Genomic DNA, 22347 nt, shown 5'->3' on the forward strand with positions numbered 1-22347 from the left:
TAAAGAAGAAGAAAAAAAAAAAAAAAAAAAAGTCACAGCAGCAACCCCTTCCACAATTCCTTTTCAATGGGTGCCATTTACGTACAAACTTTCGCTATTAAGATTCTCTGCTTTGAATGGCAGGTCCATTTAAAAAATAAAAAATAAAAAATCATTAAGTATACTAGGTTATTGTATAGATTTATGTGTCAATAATAAAACCCATTCTTACTTGTTTACAACTTTTTGGGATTGTATTTCGTGCCATGTCATGTGGAAATGCATGGCAAGACAAAAACAAACAAACAAAAAAACCCCGAAAGAAATCCTCCAATGTTTGCATCCTTGACTTTTGAGGGAAAGAAAAAAAAAAAAAAAAAAAAAAAAAAAAAAAAAAAAAAAAAAAAGTCTTTGAATCCTTAAAAGATCAACTTTACAATATAATAGAACTTGAAATGACAATGACAAACTAAAAACAATAAGAAAGTGAAATAAGGATAAAATAAACTAAAATAATAGCAATAGAAACCGAAAAAAAAACAAAAAAACAGTAAGAACAAATACCGACTGTTCATGTGCATTTTGGACTCTTGGGGCAGCGTGGTGCCGTGTATCCATGGCGTACATACTTAAAAGTGAAAAAGTATAATAAAATAACTAGTTTTTCACACATTGGGAAGAATCTGTGGCTCTACGTAGCGTTATCTCATCTGTGGGCATGCTTTCCCACAAGATTTGTGTGTGGATATTTGTTATTTGAAGGAAGAATACTCCCAAAGTCGATGCTAGCTTCCTGTTAGCATTTGATAACTTCCTGTTAGCGCTAGGCTAGCAATGCTTTAAAAACCAAGCATGTTTCGTATTTAAATATACAATGGATGTGATTCTTAACGTTATGTATTTTAGTGTCACAGTTAACTCCAACTGCCGTGTCATTAAACACCCCAAAGGACACTGAGGGACAACAAAATAAGGAGAATAACGTACGCTACACGCTTGCTAGCCGCTAATGCTACGCAAGCACAATGGTGCATTCAGGGTACTTTCACAGCGTCGGAAACTTCAGTTTCCTTCGATAACGTTTTAAGGGTAAAATAATCGGCCATTTGGCTCAATTGGCCGATGTTTGTAGGCCAATAATCGGCCGATTAATCGGTCGGGCCCTAGTAAGAAGAAAATGTGCAAAATCAATTCCAAATTGGTCCAAGTGAAAATGATGGTTTGCATACTGAGACAAGGCGTGAGTGAAAACAACTTGAAATCATTATTTTGGCGTACCTGCGTACTGCAAGTCTTGATGCTTTGGGAAGAACATCTTGCGCAGGTACCTTGCACACATGGGAAGTTCGTGTTACTTATGATACGCAAAATATGAGCACTGACCGTGTTTTTTGTTTTTTTTCCACACTCACTGGGGACACTCCAGGTATTGGAGGATTCTGGCTAGCTGAATGCACGCTTGTCCCTTCTTCCCGATTCCTTTAAATTCACCTTCCACACTCCTGTGGCACCAAAAAAAAACAAAAAACATTCATATCGTTTATAAAATACACTGCACTACTGAAAAAAAGTAACATCCTGAAATGTCACCCCAAAGCTGAATATCCTCAAGTTGTTTTTTTATGTGAGCAGTGCACTTCCCCACCCTCTGAGGAACTCACTTGACATCTTCGCCTTGCTCGTCAAACACGACGAGCTCGTCCACGCAGAAGATGACGCAGGCGCGGGCGATCTGTCCCGCCAGGTAAGTGCGGAGTTCGGCCGACTGGGCGTTGTCCAGGACCGAGCCCGGCAGAGCCACGCTCACAGTGTACGCTCGACCTACCACACGCACACACACGCGCATCACTCTCCATTTTTTAAACATTGCATATTGAAAACTGATTTACACGGATGAAAAAACAAAACAAAACACGATTGTAGTGATTAAAAATCATGAATGAATGAATGATTCTGAACAAAGTGACTGTGTTACAGTGTATACTATACATACAGTTTTACATTGTAGCGACAAAAAATAAATAAAAAATTCCAAGATCCTCTGATTATTTTCAAGTACCTTTATTGTTGTTGGTCTCCTCTGCTTTTTCCCTCTCGGCAGCCTCTTGTCGTTTCTGGTTTTCCAACTGTTTGATGAGCTTGGCCTCTTTCCTCTGCTTCTTGGCCTCCTTGACTGGTCATCATTGGCAGTGGGAAGAAAATGAAACGATATAGAGCAAAAAAATAGTGAAGCAAAGATAATTATGTCGTTCTACATTCCATAGTTTAGATCACCGTTTCTAAATTGAATTTTCAAATAATAGAAAACTAAGTACTATGCTCAGTAGAGCTCAGGGGTATACAGATATTTGTGTTATGATTACCTGTATTTTAATTAGTGTTGTTCTGATACCACTATCGGGTAACAGTGCTTGTGTTTTGTTTTTTACTTTGCAAGCTGATTAGAAAAAAATAATTTCGTGTTTTATATGTACAGTTAACCTTGCTCTCTCAAGATGAATTCTCGCGGCATTTCTGAGTTCACAAATTGCCAGGTTAACCGTACAGTAGTAAACTGATATTTTACTTGACAAATTTTTTTTTAGATTTCTGCACTTAAGTTTGTCTTTTTCCACGCTAATAAAGTGCGAGTACTTTGCCACCTCTGCAGAAAGGTGGCGAACCTACATCATTTAACAGAACCTTTTGCCATGGTAAAAAAGAAATAAATTACATTGCTGACCCGAAAAACAAATACATTAAATAAAATAATGCCATGAGTAGCGTGCAATGCACTTTTTTAGCACAGCATTTAGCATTAGGCTAACTGTTTACTCACGTTGCGCTTTCCTTTTCTTCCAGTCCACCCCTTCTTCTGGCTGAACACAAATGACAAACACGATTGAACGCTGACAAAGGGGCATACCGCTGCCTTTTTTTCTTTTTTAAAATTAAAAAAACAAAATTATTTATACCTGAGAGGATGTTTTTTGTCTCTTCGTAGCGACGCCGGTAGACATGTTTCTCGCCAACAACACGTGACGTTTTCTGCTTCCGGGTCTTCTTCTTCTTCTACGTTTTTACGAGTGTTTGTAAATCGTCTTAAAAGTGCATCAGCACCACCAAATTCGGGAGAATGTACAGGAAAATTAGTCAACATTCGAAAAAAAAAAAAAAAAAAAGATTGTAATATAAAAAGTAAAACTAGAACGATTAACTTATTTATGTTAGATAAATCAGATTAAGTTGATTGTGAACCTCTTCAGATGTATGTGACAGTCGTATCCTGTTACGTTGCATTTTTTATGTATTTTTCTCTTCATGTTGATGGTTTCTACGACAAGGGCGGTATTAAGAGGTGGATTAAGTCAGGTGTCTCCCCAGTGAAAAAAAAAAAAAAAAAAAAAAAGGATTGCCATTAAATAGAAACAAGATATTTCATTAAAATATTGCTTTGATTTTAATGAGCTAAAAAAAAAAAAAAAGTTAATTGGACGGCATTCCATTTTAATTCAAGTGACAAGGGAAACAATAATACTGTACTTCAATCTAGTTTCTTCACAGTGGATTAAAATGATTGCACAACAAAAATCACAGAGCCTGAGTAATGATGGCATTTAAGGATACAAAAAGCTAAAGAAGTCGAGGTCTTGTACATTAGCAAAAAAAAAAAAAAAAAAAAAAAGGCTCGGAGAAGTGAGGACATATTGCATTAATAACTCACAAAAACAAAAAGTTGGGGATATTGGGCTTTGTGGTGAAATTTCTGAATGAACCTGATCTGATTGTATGTAAAGGTTAGATTAAATTTGAAGGCTCAACCAGAATAGCCCAATATCACACACTTTTTATTTCTGAATATGCAATAAATATGGAGAGAGGATGAATATGGCTCATCTGCAGTGATTCAACTGAAATCTGGACGGACGGGGTCGTAGAAAAGTGATGTCACGCGTCACGTGGAGGATTCCACTTTCGCAGGATGGCCTCTGCTGCATCCAGGGTGGAGTCCTCCTTTTTATTTGTGCATAGAAAAAAAAAAAATCGGTTTCAATCATCGATACAAAAAAAAAAAAAAAAAGAATCAAATGAAAAGGAGCATCGCAAGGGAGTTTGAACCTTGATGAAGCAGAATCGGATGTATTTGTCAAAGTCTTTGCCGTGCTCCGGACTGTAGAAGGCCGACACGGGTATTGTCGCCAAACCCTGCGGAGACACCCCAAAGATAAAGAGATAAGAGTTGCACAATTATTATTATTATTATTTTTTTTTAATTCTAGAGTTTATAGAAGGCTTTGATAAAGCCTCTGACATGAAGAGGTGGCTTCAAGAAACAGTAGTTATTACAAAAACAAAACGGCCAGCAGGTGGCAGCAGAGTATAAGAGTCCCGATCAAAATATGCGGTTGTTCAACTTCCTTTTAAGGAATACAGTGAAGTGCAAAGAATTCAATTCAATACAAGTCCTCGAGTTCCGTTCCTACGCTAGCGATGTAACCCGAATTTCGACTTAAGTCAAATACAAGATTATTAATACTAATTTTGAGTTGTTTAAATTTAAATTGTTGCACTTTTTTTTTATTTTAAAATGACGAATTTAATAAACATTGTTTGATCCAAAAGGAACTTGCATAAATTGTTTCAAAGAAATTTGTTTGTCTTAGTATCTTTTTATTTTATTTTTTACAGAGATACCAAAAACTAAATGATTGTCCTAATCATGATTTCAATTATTAACAAATTAATCACAATTAATATTTTCTTCATAATCGAGCAGCCCTATTTGATACCCTCGACCCTCAGAAAAAAAATCAATAAATTGAGATGAATATTGAATATTTATCTAGTTTATCCATTTTTTTTATTTTTTATTTATTTTTTTAAGTTTTGGATAAAAATGAGAAGCAAAAAAACGTTGAGATACCATCCTTGATTAATTTCTTTTTTTTTTCTTTGCATGATTAAAAAAAATAAAATAATACAGTTTAGATGAAAGAAAGAAAAAAAACTTACAAAATGTGTAGATACTTGCTTCCAATTATTTTCTAAGATGAAAATGGCATTAAATTCGTCCAATTCTGAGTTTACCTTTTCTTTAATGAGCCACTTGACAAATCGGAAGTCGTAGGATTCGTTTTCTGTGCTTGGGTCATTGAGATCCACCTCTGTGGAGAAAAGCAAGTTGAGGTCGTGCCAGGCCATGTCGTAATCACATGAGATTTTGCAATAAAAAAAAAAACAAAAAAAATGTACGCTTCCGGTTACTAAGCAACCCGCCACCTTGCGACGCACGCTGCTCGCTCACCGACAGAGGAGATGTCGGTTATCATGAAGTAGCCCCCCTGCGGCATGATGGGCTTCAGGCCGACGCTCTCCAGACACGAGGCCAGTTTCTCGCGCTTTCGGCGCAGCGTGGCCGGCAGCTGGCGGAAGTAGCTGTCCGGAGAGCCAAATAGCTCCAGCTCCCGCTCGAACCCGCGAGCTACCGCCTCCTGAAAAACGGGGCCGGGTGGGGGATAAAATACGATGAAATTAAAATGGCGGATATTTCCTTGTTGTCCTTATGTGACAGAACAGGCACATATTACTATCCTAGAAAACGGCGTTTATTATTTGTCTTTATTTAGCGGAATTTTTCTGACAAAATGTGGCCCGAAACATTGAATGTACCGGCACAAATCAAGTACCTCGGGATTGACCTGATTTCAACAGGAAGTGACTTCATTTCAACAGGAAGTGACCCAGAACTGACCTGATTTCAACAGGAAGTGACTTGATTTAAGCAGGAAGTGACCCAGAAGTGACCCGACTTCAAAAGGAAGTGACCCGGAAGTGACCCGACTTCAACAGGAAGTAACCCGGAAGTGACCCGATTTCAACAGGAAGTGACCCGGAAGTGACCCGACTTCAACAGGAAGTGACCCAGAATTGACCCGACTTCAACAGGAAGTGACCCAGAAGTGATCTGATTTCAACAGGAAGTGACCTGATTTCAACAGGAAGTGACCCGGAACTGACCTGATTTCAACAGGAAGTTATTTGATTTCAGCAGGAAGTGACCCAGAAGTGACCTGATTGCAACAGGAAGTGAGGCGATTTCAACAGGAAGTGACTTGATTTCTACAGGAAGTGACCCAGAAGTGACCCGACTTCAACAGGAAGTGACCCAGAAGTGACCCGATTTCAACAGGAAGTGACCCAGAAGTGACCCGACTTCAACAGGAAGTAACCCAAAAGTGATCTGATTTCAACAGGAAGTGACCTGATTTCAACAGGAAGTGACCCAGAAGTGACCTGATTTCAACAGGAAGTGACTTGATTTCAACATGAAGTGACCAGATTTCAACAGGAAGTGACCCGGAAGTGGCCTAAAATCCACAGGAAGTGACCCGTTTTCACCAGGAAGTGACTTGATTTCAAGAGGATTTGGCAAACTGTTCAGTGCATGCATCTTTCCACCTTGCAAGAGTCAGCAGTCACATCCAAAATTTCCGCGGAAATTTTTTCTAGTTATGATAGCCGTCACCTGGGCGGCGGTGGCACAGTGGTACACGCTGTTCTGATGGATGGTCTTCATGTGTTTGAGGATGGGGCCAGCGCCGATAGCCCAGCCCACCTGGACAAAAGAAATATGCACAAGTAAATAATGGATGTCCATCTAATTTAAGTTTCCCACTGCAAAAGTTGTGGATTATGGAAGACGTCACCTTCCATCCCGTGGCACTGAAGGTCTTCCCCGCGCTCCCGACCGTCACAGTCCGCTCCCACATGCCGGGCAGGCTGGCTGTCAGTAAAACCAACCACACTGGTGTTATTACCTCCCACAGGGAACGGCTGTTGAGTATATTGTATTGTTTTTTATTCATTTGTGCCTCAAAAATTACTAAAATAAAAACCTCACAAAATGTGTAATTACTTGCATTGTTGTCTACTTTATTGTATTTTGAAAATTAATTTGTATCTCAAAAATTAAAAATGTGGACTAATGTGTTTTATTGTACGTATATATCGCTGCATTATCGTATTATTTATTTTGAATTATATTTTTTTTACCCTTCCTCGCCCCAAAAAATGTGGGGTTACTTTTTTTTTTTTTTTTCTTTTGAAGATGATTTTTGCCACTCGGCTTTGCAATAAATCACAATTTATTTTATTATTTTTTTAATTCTTTATTTGTAACTTTACAGACTTTAACAGATGGGTACAATTCACACATGCAAGAATATGCATATCATCATTCATCTCTATAAATCACAATTTCAATTATTATGCTCCACAATTACAAAATTGGCATAATCTTAAACAAAAATAATAGATTATTAATACTAATTTGGAGGGTTTTTATTATTGAAATTGTTTCACTTTTTGTATTTTAAAATGACAAATTTAATAAATATTGTTTGGTTAAAAAAGGAACTTGCACAAATTGTTTCAAATAAATTTTTTGTCTTAGTATACTTTTTTTTTTTTTTTTTTTACATGTTTACACTTTTTCTTTTGTAACAAAAAACAAATGATACTCCTAATAATGATTTCAATTGACAAATTAATCATAATTAATATTTTCTTCATAATGGAACAGCCCTAATTGCCACCCTCGACACAGAGAAAGAAAAATCTAATAAATTGATTAGTTGTTTGAATATTTCTTTCTAGTTTATCCATTTTTACTTTTTTTTTTATTAGTTTTGGATGAAAATGAAAAGCAAAAAAAAGGTGGAGATACTTCCTGTCCTTGGAAATTATTGTTTAATTTCTTTCGTTGCATGATTAATACAAAAAAAAAAAAAAAAGTGGTTTGGGTGAAAGAAAAAAAAACAAAACTTACAAAATGTGGAGATACTCGCTTTTAAGAAGACGTTAATTTCTTATATATTTTGAATTTCCATCCAGTAAAATAATAAAAGACCAATACATCGAGTAGTACATCGACCTTACAAATACCGGTTTCGTGATTTCTTTGTCAGTATTTGCGCTCACCTATTTTCACATGCTTGGCTCCGTCGTAGGTGAGCCACTCGTACACCTCGTCACTGAAACACAGCACGTCGTGCTTGATGCACAAGTCGGCGATCGCTTGCAGCTCTTCCGTCTTGTACACCTGCAAACACGTTCGCGTGCCGAGACAAAGACGAACGATGACTCGGCGGCGGCGGCGGCGGCGCTACGATCCAGCCGAACGTATCGCGAGCGAGTAACTTGAGCTCTGACCTTTCCCAGCGGGTTGTTGGGCGTGTTGATGACGATGGCTTTGGTGCGCGGGCTGAATTTACCGGCCAGCTCGTCGGCCGACAGCACCCAGTCGCCGCTTGACGGGACTCCGCCCCCGCCCTCCACTTTCTGCCGGTTCACAAAAATGGATTTGTAGCAAAGCACATCAAGTCTACCTTGAAATTAAACCCGGAATGACAGACAAGCAGATTGCAATGAACTCATTTGCTCCCAATAACGTATAAATACGTTTTTTTAATGTTCTAAGTGTCCCAAAGACGTATTTATACGTTTTTGTTTTTTGTTTTTTATGCTAGAGCATACAGAAGGCTTTGATGCAGCCTCTCAACTGCAAAGAACGGTTGCAGAAATGGTAGTTATTACACAAACGGACAGCAGGTGGCAGCAGAGCAAAGGAGATCAACCAGGGCCATCTAGAAAAAAAATCTAAATTACTTACAATTTTAAATAGATTTGTGAAAACTGATGAAACTTAGCTCTCTTCTAATGCTAATTGCTGCAAAAAGGGAACCAGATAGAAACACTTTTTTTCCTGATGAAAGAAGAGACTTTAATCTTTCTTTTGATAGGTTCCATGCTTTTATAGCAATAGAACACAATATTCTGTGGGGCTTGCAAAATCAGTCAAAATCCAGTAAAACAGCCGGGAGCGAACGGGATTGCGAAATGTGAAAATGGCGGCGAGTGAATGAGTTAAAAACATACAAATGGCGCCACGTCGTGCCATCTTGGTACGTTGAAGTAATGGGAGGAGCTTCATTTAGTTCGTTTAATCGAAAAAAAAAACGTTTTTCCACTATCGTTATGCTTTTACCCACTCTTGTGGACTTTCAAAGACAAGAGCAGGCAAAATTCCTTCGGACCCTCCCCTCCACATCCTGGTCACCACCTCTTCCAGCTGATTCCCTCAGGTGGGCGCTGTGAAACAATGCGCACTAAAAGCAGCAGTAGTTGCTTGTTACGGCAATGTAGTGTTAATTTCATCAGCGAAAAGTAAACAAAAATAATTTTTCACCGGACTAAAACGAGACTAAAATCCTCATTTAATAAACAATAACTAGGACTAAATCAGTATGCATTTTCGTCGACTAATAAAGACGAGACGAAAATGTGCTTCACTTAATAAAAAAAATGGACTAAAATCATTTTAGTTCATGAAGAAAAATGAGATGAAAATTATATGATTTTGTAAAAGTAAAATTTTTTTTTTTTAAAAACAACGGCTATAACGTTCCAACAATAATGCTAATCTGACCGCTAACTAATGTTTGCTAACTTACTAGCTTGTAGCCATAGTAGTTGTTTCACATAAAAAAAGATTCGAGAAAATTGTATATGAAATAGTTTTAGATCTGAAATGTTCAACATATCTGCTGACAAAAAAAAACAAAGGGGTAAAATGATTGTCCTGTCTAAAACTACACTAAAACATTGACAGTTTTTGTTGACTAAAACTAGACGAATAAAAATGATGTTTTCTTGGACTAAAATAAAGACTAAAATGCTCGATTCATAATCAACTAAAAATTAACTAAATAAAAACGGGATGTGGCGGGCTAACTACGAGCGTTACTGAAACTGGACAAAAACTGAGACTAAATTTTAAAATGCCGGACAAAATTAACACTACTGCAAAGCTAGCGCTAACGGACACTAATTCCTCGCATTTGACATAATTGGCCAATAACGACGATTCTGATTCAGATCTTGCGACGTCGTTAACAAGCCATTGCGATCAGGCACTTACTGGCCTCAGAGGGACGTAGACCGCCTTCCCGCCCGCCATCTTCACCATGGGCTGGTAGCAGTCAAAGAACGGCTCCACGATGATCACCTGGAGAGGCCGCGTTTGTTTTACGTCACAATTAGTCCCCGAAACGAGGACTGTAAACGCACCTCGTCTCCCTCGTCCACCAGCGCCTGGAAAGCGCAGTAGAGCGCCTGGTAAGCGCCCACCGTCACCAGCACGTCCTCCATGGGGTCGATCCGATGCCCCACGATGCCGCTGAAGAATTTGGCCAGGCTGTTTACCAGACGCGGGTGGCCCTGGTGGCGTGAAGGAAAAACCTTTGAGAGTTGGGTGGATGGCGAGTGATTTTTTTTTTTATAACACGGCCCTCCGCGTACTCACGAAAGCGCGCGTGTACTGGTGCATGGAGGGGCCGCCGCGCAGCGCGTCACTGAAGGCGTCTTGCATGTATTGCGGAGGGGCAAAGTCCGGGAAACCCTGCCCGAGGTTGACGGGTTTGTAGTGGGACGCCATTTGGGTAAACTCCACCCTGTTTGATGGGGAAAACTTCTTTGATATCTTCGCTGAGTAGCCATCTTTCCTCACTTATATTGGAATTTTTTTTTTTTAAGGTTGTGCGCCTTCAGTGTAGTACCACATTGCGCCACAACATGCCGGGCAGCACTGAGCTATACTGGAAGAGATGCAGCGTTGAATGAAGTAAGAAGAAGTGCTCAGATGATGTCCAGTTATAGTTGTTGTTCCAACTGTCAATTTTTGCCTCGAGTATTGTTTTTTTGCTGCTCCGTGTGTGTGTCAAAGTAACAAGGTTAAGGATTAGTGGGACATTTTTGGCATTTTGCATATATTAGCGCCACACTGGTGAATTTCTGTGAGACGAAATTTAGTTTGGTTGAACAATTTGGTGTTCAGATATACAGTCAGTGTATAATTTTCTTGCGTTTCATGTGTCAGTTTTACTGTTATGTATTTGTGGGAGGGGCAAAAAGTACCTAACTGGGGCTAAAGTGCCATACATCTTTTGAACAACACGTGACACCTTGTGGGCAATTGCGTTATCGTTTGTACAACTACAAGTTACTTTTGCAGCAAACCTCTCAATGGAATCAAAAACAAAGAGTCCAGAGAGAATTTACAAGCAGACGATCACGTGACGACTCTATTTAAAATACATTTATAATAGTCTTGATTTATTGTTGGTGAGTCGCATGCAACTGATCATGTTTTCTTACCATACATTTTTGTCCACTCCTTCGGTCCTGCTCGAATGAAGTCTTCGCGACATGATTATCTGGTAGAGGAAGATGACGACAAAGGAAAAAACATGCAAAAGTCAAAGGTCGCAAGCGATTATGATTACATGCACCTGTTCGTCACATACTTTTGGCAACCGTGTAAGAGGAGCGACGCGCCGACTTGCAGTCACGAGATTCCCGATTAGTATTCCCATAGGCTAGAGAATCATTGCTAAGTAAAACTTTGCGTCTTGAAAAATAAAATAGAGGGAAAAAGTGCTGTGCAGAAACCGCAGAAGCTGTGGGGCGATGCCAGAAGGCTCAAATCCGTGTTTTGATTGACTTCCGGGATGGGCGGAGCATCAATGTACGGGGACGCAGCAGTAAACAAACTAAACTAAAATATTCTAGCACAACCTGTGGAATAAGGTTAAATCAATAAATATATTTACATTTAAAAAAAAATACATCAATATATAATATTTCGCCTTATCCCCACTCCGATTGGGGAGTGGGGCGGAGCAAACCGACAGAGATGGGCGGGGCAAAATACAGACGTAACATACAGTATTTTATATACAGTATTTTAAAATACGTGTATATTTTATTATCTCATTTATTTTATGAATGTGTGGTTACTAAACAGTTTTGGTGTGATTTAGTGGCTTTTTTTCTTTATTAAAGCCTCTAAAACACCTTACAATCTTCATCTAAAAGACGTAGTTTGCTACTATAGTAACTTAGAAGACAACAATTTTGAATATTTACTTAATTTTGTTATAATTTATGCTTAGTTTTTTATTCACAAACAAAAAAATTTCCAAGTCCAACACCAGATTTGTGTGCTTCCTCCTGTACTTGAAATCCATTTTCAAAGCTGTAAAATTAATCAATAAGAAAAGCAGTAAATTGTCTAATTTGTTATGTTTCATTTGTGTAATATCCAAAGATGGTTGACCTGTTTTCATGTCAAATGCTTATCTCATTTTTATTTTTTTTAATCTATACAAGACATGTTCTTAAATGTAAAGCTGTGTTGAACTGTCAATAAAAGCATAAAAAAAAGTGTATATTTTGTATAAATTTTATATTTTCATCATGATACATATTTTAATCAAAAATAGTTTGCAGTTTGTGGCATGATAGCCTAGCTTAGGGTCTGACTCAACAAAGCAGCCATGCCAGCAAATGCCAACACTTCTTAAAAAAAACACTAATCTTTATTTTTGTTATCCTAAAGACAAATGTTTCATGTTTTCTTAATTAAATCAAAATTAATAAAAAAGGGACACATGCATAGCCTACTCAACAATAAAGTTGAATTGAGACAAAACAAAAACATCCACACACAAAAACAAACACACAAAAATGCACGTGTTAACTGTCTGTATGATGTTGTTTTATCGTATGAAATCAGTGATCATTTGCGTCCAATTTGTTTTAACGAACGACGGAACGCAACCAGAGCTACAAGTTGGCTTTCTCCAAGTCGTCGACCAGAACTCGGCCCTTCTTCCGGGCCTTGCGCTTCTTCTTCTCCACCTTGGCCGTCGTCCTCTTGCGGATGTTGTTGCGCCGCTTGTCCTGCCGCTTCTGCATCTTCTCCACGAGCGCCTGGCTGCGCCCGTCCCACTGCTTCTTGCGCCGCTCGCGCTTCTTCTCCTTGCTGGCCAGGGCGGCGCGCAGCATGCCCTCGTCGTCCTTGATCCTGACGCCCTCGGCCTTGTACAGCGCGTTGGTCCACTTCATCCGGGCCTCCACCTCCCGCGCCTTGGCCTCGTCCGTCTCCCGCAGCTTGTCCAGCTTGTCGTTGCGCGCCTCCAGCCGGCTCAGCAGCTGCTTGTAGTTGCGCCCCGACAGCGGCGTGATTTGGCCCTTGACGTGCTGCTTCTTGGCCTTCTTCTTCGCGGCCTCGCCGGCGAACTCCTCCTCCGCCGTCTGCACCGTGTTGAAGATGACGGCGCTCTCCTGACGTTTGGCGGCGCCCGCCGGGGCCGCTTCCCGTTTGCGCGTCTCCTCCTGCTTGGCCTCGGCCTGCTCGCTTCGCGCTTTGGCCTCGGCCAGCTTCTTCAACCGGAACTCCTTCTTCTTCTGCTTCTTGCGCTCGCGCTCCAGTTTGCGCTTGGCCCGCTTGGCCCGGACCGCCTCCGATAGAGCCTCCTTGGGGGCTCCCTTGGCAAAGAATGAAATGAGTTGCATTCGTTTGCATTCTTACGGTAACCAAATGACAACTAATACGCAAATGTATTTTTTTCTGCTCACTCTGAATGCTTCTCGAGTAAAGACAACAAAAGACAAATTCTGAGCTCAAGAAATGAATTCTTTCATTTCGAAACTCGACAACACTCTCCCATCTTCATACCTGTACTTTCGCCTCTTCGATCTTCTCGTGCAGCCTCTTTCGGAGAACATCGAATGTGGAGAAGGTGGCCTTCACATTTACTCCTTGAAAGGAAGGAAGAAGACGATATTAAAGCATGTTTCAAGCTTAAATGATTTACAACGTGTGGGAGAAAAAAAAAAAATACTATTTTGCACTGAAGGGCTTTACAAATAATCTTGAGTTGGCTAATGGCAATAAAATTAAGATGTTTAAAAAAAAAAAAAAAAAAAAACAACTTTTGTGACTTTGTGTACCTTTATCTACCGTTCGTGTTGTCGTCACTTTCAAGTGTCCGTTGTGTGCTGACGCTGGACTAGACTTCTTCGGAGGTGTCGCTTTATGCTTCTCATCTTTAACCGACTTCTTTTTGCACTTTTTCTTCTTCTGTGGAGGACCACCATCTTTCTTACCGTTAACATGACCTGAAAGAAAAGAAATAACACAGAGGAACCCTTTTTTTCCTCTAGAATTATCATTTAGAAATTAAATGAAGTCTCATCTGCTGGCCTAAACACTATCAGAAGTAGTAACATTAACTACATTTAAAAAAACGTGTACTTTTATATTTTTTCTTGAGTAAAGGATTTGCATAAGTACGCATCTCTAATTAAGCACACAGTTTATTACTTTTGCGACCTCGGGAACAAATCAATGAAATGGATGGATGGATGTGTCATAATAAAACAAGAGGATGTGACAAAATATCAACAAAAGTTACCGAATGGCCTCTTCTTCGTTTCCTGCTCCCGTTGATTTATTAATACTTTACTCGTCAGTTTCTGGAGGTACGAGTCCCTTGCTGCCAGATTCATGTCGAAAACGGACGCTTTTTATTTTATTTGTTTATTTTAGTTGTTTCTAAAGCCATGCCACACGTGTGGACGCGGGGGAAGAATGAAAGTGAGGGACCCGGAAGCAGTTCTCATAATAAAATACCGGAAGTTGTCACCGCAAAATAGCTCCCCGTTGCTCGTCCTAGCATTAGCATTAGCAACCTGTCAGTTACATAGCTGCCCTGGCTGGTAGGAAAGGTTGTTTTTGGTATGTTTTCGCTAAAAACGCTGTTGGTCTCCTCCAGCAAAGTGTTGACAACTTTAAAACACGTAAGTTTTCTTCAAGAAACAATATTTCTTCCTGAAATGTGTGCTAAATGAGTGTAATTGCAGACAAATGTCGTTCACGTCAAGAGGACTCTTTACCCGCGTAGAACGCCTCTCTTCATACGAACAGATGGTAATTATAATGTCTTTAAAATATACTATATAGATTTGTTTTATTGTAACTTATTGTATTGTTTCTCTGATGTTCGTATTTCACTAATATATGCATGATAGTAGCAGGGTTATAACGTTTATTTCCATATTAACTTTCCAGGCAGGTGGATGGGACAGCGGCATTCGTCCAGTTCGGTGGCGGCGACCGGAGAAGACACTTTTATTAAATGGTTCCTCTTGCTCATCCCGGTTACTACATTTGGCCTTGGAACCTGGCAGGTATGCACTTTTCCCCTCACATTTGTCGCCTAATTTTTGGAATGTTTGATTGTTTTTGGATGAAATGGATAACCGTTAGTTAAAAAAAAAAAAAAAAGTACATACTTGAAACGGCAAATAAAATATTATGTAGTGTAAAATATATTTTAAAACCATTCATGAAGTTAGTTTTAATGCAAAAGTAAACGTGCATAATCTGAAAATATTTAAAAGAATTTTTTTTTTTTAATTAGTCAAAAAAATGTATAAAACAAAACATTTATTCAGAATGTTTTGCAATTTTAGTGAATATTCACTAATAACTGTTTACATTCAACTTAAAAAATACTAAACTATGAATATATAAATACTAGTAAATTTTGTAGTAAATATAAATTAAAACAATAGCAAAAAGAATACCAATTAATATATATTATTATTATTATTATTATTTCATTTAAATCATTTAATGGACATTTTCAGTTAGGGGTGTACTCACCCTTGTTGTCAGTGGTTGAGCCATTAATGGCAGATATTAATTTCTTCGGTGCTGTTCCATGAAAAAATCTTTACTAAATCGTGATGGGCGAGGTTACGCATGTGTGAAAAAATATTTTTTTCAATTGATTTAGTCCTAAAAATATAAGAATTTTCTTCATTCTATCAAGGTGAAGCGTCGGCAGTGGAAATTACAGCTGATCGCCGAGATGAGCAGACTCACCGCGGCCGACCCCATACCGCTTCCCATCGAGTAAGTGCGCCGCAACCTGCGAAATGGGGCGTGCTCAAGGACCGGACCGGACCGGACCGGACCTAACGTCTGCCCCTCTGCAGCCCCCTGGAGCTCAGAGGCCTGGAGTACAGGCGGGTGCGAGTGCGCGGCCGCTACGAGCACGACAAGGAGCTGTACGTCCTGCCGCGTTCGCCCGTCGACCCCGAGAGGGAGGCCAGGGAGGCGGGCCGCTTGTCGTCAAGCGGCGAGACGGGCGCAAACGTGGTCACGCCGTTTCACTGCACGGACCTCGGGTAATACAAAATGCAAGATTTTGTATTATTATTTTTTTTAATAATTAAAGTATTTTTATTGGGGGTTTTTTTGTAAATATTTTTTGTAAATAATTTAAAAAATTTATACTCATCTAATCATTAAAAAATTATACTTTGTTTTCAACATTTTTATGAGGTAATGCAAAATACTTAATTTCATTTTAACTTATTTAAGCTACTTGAATACTTGCTAAAAATATTTTAATTTCATTTAGGTAAAAAATGCAAACTATTTTAAAATTGCAATGCATGCAAAAATATAAAGTTTAACAAAAAAAATACACAAAAATGTTAAATTCATGAAAAAAACGTTAATTTTTAATAATTCTCAAAAAAAAAAAATCTAAAGCCTATTTTAAAAGGTATATTATTAAATTATGCATTTAATCAGTTTTGGATTCATTTTTTTTCTAGTAAAATTCAAATAATTTCATTTCATTAACACGTATTTTGTAATAAAAAGTATAACTCATCAATTGAAAAGTAAATAAAATACTTCATTTAACTTATTTAAGCTACTTGAATACTTGCTAAAAATATTTTCATTTAGGTCAAAAATGCAAACTATTTAAAAAATTTAATTCATGCGAAAATATAAAGTTTAACAAAACAATTACACAAAAATGTTAATTTGTGAGAAAAAAAATTGACATTTTTAAAATTCTCAAAATAAAAAAAAAAAAATCATGTAATTAGTAGAATTGAACCAATTTGATGATATTTGTCAAGTATGCCAGAATGGTAATGATGACGTGTCCTCAGCATCTCCATCCTGGTGAACCGAGGTTACGTCCCCAAGCAGAAGATTAGACCGGACACCAGGATGAAGGGCCAGGTGAGCGCCATGCAGCTTTTTTTTTTAACCCTTGAACTTTGACCTGAGCTAGGTGTGCGCATGTTCCCATACACGTGCAGGTGGAGGGCGAAGTGGAGGTGGTCGGCGTGGTCCGTCTGACAGAGCCCCGCAAACCCTTCGTGCCCAACAACGACCCCGACAGAAACTGCTGGCACTTCCGCGACCTGGACGCCATGTCGGATGTGACGGGAGCGCAACCCATCTTCATTGACGCCGACTTTGGTAAACGTCACGTGACCTGCGGTGGGAGGTACTGAAGTGCAAAAACATGACAAATTCCATAAAAAGGGGGAACTGTATTCCAGCCAGCACCATTCCAGGCGGGCCAGTCGGCGGGCAGACGAGGGTGACGCTGAGGAATGAACACATGCAGTACATCATCACCTGGTCGGTAATGTTTTGCGAGTTGTGCGTTTTTCAATATTTACTTTGAAACGTTTATCATGTTTTGTTTTCCAAGGTATGGCCTGTGTGCAACCACCGCCTACATGTGGTATGCAAAGTTCATCAAGAACATTAAACTATAAAATGTATCAGCTTAATTTGTCTTTGTGTAAACTCTCTGAAACTTTATTGGGGGGGTGGGGGGGGGCAACCAAACCTCAAGATTATTTTTGGGTGTCTAATCTTTCCATTTGCTGTCAATACACGTCTGGTACAATTTTGCTGCCCATTCAAAATGTTTCTTTGGGGTGGGGGATGTTTCATTTCTGACATATTTGGGACACAATTGATTGATCAAATACTTGAATTGGTGAAAACACTAACGGTCTTTGTTACAATAACGTAGTTGAAGCAGCTAAGTTTTTCCAGGATTATGCAAACTTTTGTGTTTATTGCAGTTTAAAATGCCAAAATTTGTTTGAGCTCCTGTGATGAAATTGTAAACAAAAAGTTGCAGTTTCATTTGAGTTTTAAGATCGACTTTGGGAATATTTAGCTATAACCTTACAGTAAAACAAGATTTAATATACCATATCAACTAGCAGCTTGATAAAAACCATGTCTTGTTCACAGAATTTAGTGATTTATTACAGTGATGGACCCGATTTCAACCAATTGCCCAAAACTAAATGCTCCACTTGGCAAAGATTTAAACAAAAAGTCCCATGTTCGAACATACAATTTTATTATTCCAAACAATTTAACCAAGCTTGGTTGCCAACTCTTTGGCCTTTGCCTTCTCCAGTTTGGCGATGCGAGCAGTGGACTTGGGGCCCATGATGTTGCCTCCCCAGTGACGACGGATCTGCAAAACGGCACGAAAAACGGCAACGTTTAGGCTGCGTTCAGATTCTTCCTTGCGCTATCTGGGGATTTTGAATGATTCGGAACATAGTTGCTGCAATCAGTCGTTCACTCATATCCCTACTTCACTATTGGCCATTTCTGACACTAAAAAGTGGGCAGAGTGATTAGCGCAGTTTTAGTTTCCACGTCACGGGGGAATCTCACCTCATCGTATCGGTCGTTGTAGTTGGTCTTGATGGCTTCAACGAGCTTGGCGAGGGCACCTTTGTCCTCACTGGAAAGCAAGAAGAGCATCATAGCTTCCAGCTCGGAAACCGCGCACGAATGAAACGGCAGCGTCGATTTTTCTTACGGGTTCGTCTGCGTGAAGGCCACCGAGGTGCACGTCTTCCTGTGCACCAGCTTGCCCAGGCGAGCTTTGCCCTTCACGATGCAGTAAGGGACGCCCATCTTGCGGCACAGGGCGGGCAGGAAGACCACCAACTAAAGAGCCGAGCGAGACATTCGCCAGGTTAGCATGCCCCGCCCACATGACGCCGCTCGTACCGGGGGGGCGGTCCCTCTCGGCTCAGGGTTAAAAAGCTCGTATGTTTTGATCGACACGGTGCGATTCAGGTGAAGAAATTCAAACATCATTGCCGAAGGAGCATCTTGCGAGGCAAACCGCCAAAAAAAAATGCTGACCTCAATGGGGTCCACATCGTGGGCGAGGACCACCAGCTGGGCCTTCTTGCTCTCCACGAGTGATGTGACCGTGTTGACACCTGGAGGAGAGCAACATGAGCACAACTTTATTTCATTTTTTTCCAAGTAACAGTCACATGCTAAAGAATGTTTTGAAAGGGATGTTTTTGGCCAGTGCTCAGGGTTAAAAAGCTCATAAAAACATCAGGATGCGTCTCAGGTGAAGAAATTCAAGTCATCACTGCACTCAGGCCACTTTGAGGTCGGGGTCACATAACACGGGTCAATACGAAGCCGTCAGTCACTCGCAAAGAAATATCCCACAATGCATTGCGGCCATACGGAAGGTGACACGGACGGCCCGAAGCCGCTGTTTGTGTTCATGAAGCAAAATAAACTCCGCTTAAAACAGTTTGTTCACTAAATTGTTGACCACATGTACATGTGGACAAGGCCTCAAATCAGCGTTGCACTCGTCATGGCTTACCCGCACGCAGGACGGGGGGCCTCTTTGTGGGCACATCTCCTTTGCCGGCCGCCTTCTGCTCGGCGCGAGCCAGCAGCCTCTTCTTCTTCTCCTGCTTGGTCTCGGGCCTGTACTTGTGCGCCAGCTTGAACAGCTGCGTGGCTGCACGTGAGGAACGCACAAAACACACACAAACGTGACGTCAGCTCCTCCCCCGAAACGATTCAAAAACCCGGCCGAAAACGTGTCTCGAGGACGCGTCAGCGATCTTGGTGGAAAACGTCAGCACGGTTTGTCATATGATAGCAAACGTTGCATTCACATCATCTGCGAAGACGAGCAAGCGGGTAGACGGCGGGAGGGCACTCGTACCCGTCTGTCTGTCCAGGGCCTGGGTGAACTGGTTGATGGCGGGGGGCACCTTCAGGCGCTTGTAGAGGATGGCGCGCTGCCTCTGCAGGCGGATGTAGCGAGGCCATTTCACAAAGCGCGTCAAGTCGCGCTTGGGCTGGATGTCCTGGCCTGCACGAGGACACCAGAGAACAAGTCGGCACGCAGGAAACGCGTGCGTGGAAAGCTGTTATTCAACATCCTGGATATCCAGCATCAGGTCCACGGACTAGTATGCCCCCGTTCTCGCTAGGAAAACTCTACCAGTGCCACTTTACAAGTGCTCTGAGTATCATCTAGCACTTTGGCAGTACAAAATTGATTGCAGATGTGAACTAGTGCAGTTTAGCCTGACCTAGTAACACGTAATTGTCAGAATATTCTAAAGTTGTCATCCTCGTGACTGGATATCAAGGAAATGGAATAAATGCTCAAAAGCATGCCAAGTGTAAGTGCGCATCAGCGATCTTGGTGGGAAGGTTGTCTTCAGTGGTGGTAAGATAGCAAATATTCGCTTACATCATCTGCGCAGCGTTGCCATGACTTGCCAAAGAGTCGCCGGCCAACTCACCGATGCCGAAGTTCTTTGGCCTCTTCTCGAAGAGGGGGTTGACCACTTTCTTGGCCTCCGGTTTCTTGGCCACCGAAGGGGCGGGGGCCACCTTCTTCCCCTTTGCCTTCTTTCCCTTGGGCTGTCACACGGAAATGAAAAAAAAAACAAAATTGTATAGTCAAATCAATTTAGTTTGGGAACACACGCCATAGATTTTAAGCATTTTGTGATTAACAAAAACTTGTAAACGTGCGCATAACAGAAGCCTCTGGAAAACCTATTTAAAAGCCGGCATTTCTAACAAACTATTTTGACAATTCAAGCCTTGTGTAAAGTATCTAGTTCGTTAGCGGCTCGTGCCTGCACAGGCAGATTATCCATAAACGTAAAGAGAAAGCCAAATTTGTACATAATAGTAATATTAAACCTTAAATATGGCTGCAGCTGTGATAGACTTTAATATTGCCGAATTGACCAAAGAGAAGCGACATTCACTAACCCGACAGACGACTTGGCGATTTACAAGCAGGCCTCGTCGTACTTTGCCTTCATATGGTATCGGAATTATGATAAATGGCACATGTACTGGACAATCGAGTTTCCGAGTTGAGAGAACTTTTCAAGTTTCAACATGGCGGAGAGCGGAATTGTGAATGACAAGAAATATTAACACCTATAAGGGCGTTATCATCCGCTAATCAACTTGTTTTAGACTCTACACAATTACGTAGCATACACAAGTCAATGTCCTGTCCTTCACAATTAATTTGCCGTAGTTGTTCGGTTTTACGAGCGAAGAGTACTTTTTTTTTTTATAGTTACAACATCGAAAGCACATGAACAGAACTTTGTCGTAATTCGGATTTTCCGAGTTGGTATCCATCTTTCCCATAGCACGTGAAGGCATGCTAACAAATAATGTGCAAGCCTCCAACACCGCTTCTTCGCAAGTTAAGCAAAGTTGAAACATATCAAAACGTCAACATACCAGTGGTAAAAGTAACGACAACAAAATCTACGCAGAATTTACACAATTATCGACGCGTGTTAGCCTTAGCATTGAAGCTAGCGGCTAAAGGGATACTCGCGCCGGTAACCACCGAAGATGCTCTCGAGTCTTAAACAAGTACAAACAAACAGCGGCGACAAATAATGGCGTGCAACTGTAAAACAAGTCCCGGTTGACGTTCCGCCAAACATTACGGCATAAAACGTGAGGGTGAGACAAGGATGCGGACAGATACAACATCGACAACATTTTTGGAGAAAAGAGATGCTATGCACCCACCATGTCGGTTCAGGTAGAAAGGAGGAGCAAGGCCTGCTGGGAAACGGAAATACCGCGAGGCTTCGCTGTCGGGCAACGTGGCCTCGACAGGCCGATCTGGAATCAGTTAATACAACTGCTGTCAGCTTCATACCATATGGAACAAAAACGTTTCAGCATACCCAAGATCGGCGTTTTTGCTTGACGTTTTAGCCGTATTTTTATTTAACGTCTGTTGCCATCTCTGGCTTAAGTTCAATTAATTAATTAATTGAATGTCTGGCAGCCTGATTTTTTTTTTTTAATATTGTGTTTTGTTGCGCCAAATAAATTGATATATTACTGTATTAGTCTTTTTATTGTGTAGAGTGACAGTGAATAGGAGATACCTTCTGATTTTAAAGTAATTTCTTCTATTTTTTTCCCCGTTCTATTTTTAGATTCTTGTAATTTTGCATCTCTTCGTTTATGCCCGAATATTTTATTTCAGTCTTCACTGGAATGGATTCCAAGCTTGTGTCCAAACAATCATAGAATGGTAATAATTTGCACGAAGGCCTGACTTTTAAAAATATTAGTGTCATCAGCAAACTGATTGATTTTAAACTTATAAACTTTTATGCCCTCTCGCTCTATAATAATAATGTCCGTGTGACGTCACGTAGCTAGCCGCTCACTCAGCCCTGCGACGTATATTTTTTCATTTTATTAATTTAATCACGTTTTTACGTGTTCAAACTACTACAATAACACTGTATTTTCATTTTTTAAATAGCTTTTAAAAAATAAAGTAAAATCACGTG

At 40.3% G+C, this 22347-nt stretch overlaps 4 protein-coding genes and 4 non-coding genes across 9 annotated transcripts in view; 1 reads left to right on the plus strand and 7 right to left on the minus strand.

Annotated features, from left to right (window-relative positions):
- The window catches only part of LOC144002820 (kynurenine--oxoglutarate transaminase 3-like), a 13915-nt gene extending 2395 nt beyond the window's left edge, over positions 1-11520 (minus strand). Inside the window, exons 1-20 of the mRNA XM_077498394.1 lie at positions 11322-11520; positions 11173-11231; positions 10322-10469; positions 10087-10236; positions 9938-10024; positions 8170-8298; positions 7939-8059; positions 6666-6742; positions 6485-6574; positions 5264-5450; positions 5047-5123; positions 4078-4164; positions 3910-3972; positions 3554-3558; positions 2934-3030; positions 2798-2837; positions 2039-2152; positions 1641-1800; positions 1392-1481; positions 1258-1307 (exon numbers count right to left, since the gene is read on the minus strand). Coding sequence (XP_077354520.1) covers positions 1258-1307; positions 1392-1481; positions 1641-1800; positions 2039-2152; positions 2798-2837; positions 2934-3030; positions 3554-3558; positions 3910-3972; positions 4078-4164; positions 5047-5123; positions 5264-5450; positions 6485-6574; positions 6666-6742; positions 7939-8059; positions 8170-8298; positions 9938-10024; positions 10087-10236; positions 10322-10469; positions 11173-11231; positions 11322-11390 — 1900 coding nt within the window. The 5' untranslated portion in view covers positions 11391-11520. The remainder of the gene's footprint in view (positions 1-1257; positions 1308-1391; positions 1482-1640; positions 1801-2038; positions 2153-2797; positions 2838-2933; positions 3031-3553; positions 3559-3909; positions 3973-4077; positions 4165-5046; positions 5124-5263; positions 5451-6484; positions 6575-6665; positions 6743-7938; positions 8060-8169; positions 8299-9937; positions 10025-10086; positions 10237-10321; positions 10470-11172; positions 11232-11321) is intronic.
- A 723-nt stretch (positions 11521-12243) lies between these two features.
- Positions 12244-14483, minus strand: surf6 (surfeit 6). The gene is made up of 4 exons (XM_077496574.1): positions 14277-14483; positions 13813-13980; positions 13538-13620; positions 12244-13347 (listed from the first exon to the last, which is right to left on the minus strand). Exons 1-4 carry the CDS (start codon positions 14368-14370, stop codon positions 12643-12645), a joined length of 1050 nt encoding a protein of 349 aa, XP_077352700.1. The 5' UTR covers positions 14371-14483; the 3' UTR covers positions 12244-12642.
- A 27-nt stretch (positions 14484-14510) lies between these two features.
- Positions 14511-17475, plus strand: surf1 (SURF1 cytochrome c oxidase assembly factor). 2 transcript variants are annotated; one of them, XM_077496577.1, is made up of 9 exons: positions 14511-14661; positions 14725-14791; positions 14933-15051; positions 15699-15781; positions 15865-16056; positions 16840-16912; positions 16993-17183; positions 17254-17320; positions 17394-17475. In XM_077496577.1, the coding sequence occupies exons 1-8, from the start codon at positions 14602-14604 to the stop codon at positions 17294-17296; spliced, it is 828 nt and encodes a 275-aa protein (XP_077352703.1). In that variant the 5' UTR covers positions 14511-14601; the 3' UTR covers positions 17297-17320; positions 17394-17475. The 2 variants fall into 2 exon arrangements, with proteins under 2 accessions (XP_077352703.1, XP_077352701.1); XM_077496575.1 differs by having other exon boundaries at positions 16993-17155; positions 17239-17320.
- Positions 17476-18045: 570 nt separating this feature from the next.
- Positions 18046-21637, minus strand: rpl7a (ribosomal protein L7a). The gene is made up of 8 exons (XM_077496578.1): positions 21566-21637; positions 20296-20416; positions 19707-19856; positions 19356-19496; positions 18869-18948; positions 18537-18667; positions 18389-18458; positions 18046-18182 (listed from the first exon to the last, which is right to left on the minus strand). The coding sequence occupies exons 1-8, from the start codon at positions 21566-21568 to the stop codon at positions 18078-18080; spliced, it is 801 nt and encodes a 266-aa protein (XP_077352704.1). The 5' UTR covers positions 21569-21637; the 3' UTR covers positions 18046-18077.
- On the minus strand, positions 18748-18825 carry LOC144002931 (small nucleolar RNA SNORD36). The gene has a single exon (XR_013278848.1). It is a non-coding gene; the product is annotated as a small nucleolar RNA SNORD36 (small nucleolar RNA).
- On the minus strand, positions 19042-19115 carry LOC144002932 (small nucleolar RNA SNORD36). The gene has a single exon (XR_013278849.1). It is a non-coding gene; the product is annotated as a small nucleolar RNA SNORD36 (small nucleolar RNA).
- Positions 19591-19666, minus strand: LOC144002934 (small nucleolar RNA SNORD24). Its single transcript, XR_013278851.1, has one exon. It is a non-coding gene; the product is annotated as a small nucleolar RNA SNORD24 (small nucleolar RNA).
- On the minus strand, positions 20180-20253 carry LOC144002933 (small nucleolar RNA SNORD24). The gene has a single exon (XR_013278850.1). It is a non-coding gene; the product is annotated as a small nucleolar RNA SNORD24 (small nucleolar RNA).
- Positions 21638-22347: the final 710 nt, after the last annotated feature.

Source organism: Festucalex cinctus, chromosome 15 (genome assembly GCF_051991245.1).
Source record: "Festucalex cinctus isolate MCC-2025b chromosome 15, RoL_Fcin_1.0, whole genome shotgun sequence".
In the NCBI taxonomy this organism is placed as follows: domain Eukaryota; kingdom Metazoa; phylum Chordata; class Actinopteri; order Syngnathiformes; family Syngnathidae; genus Festucalex; species Festucalex cinctus.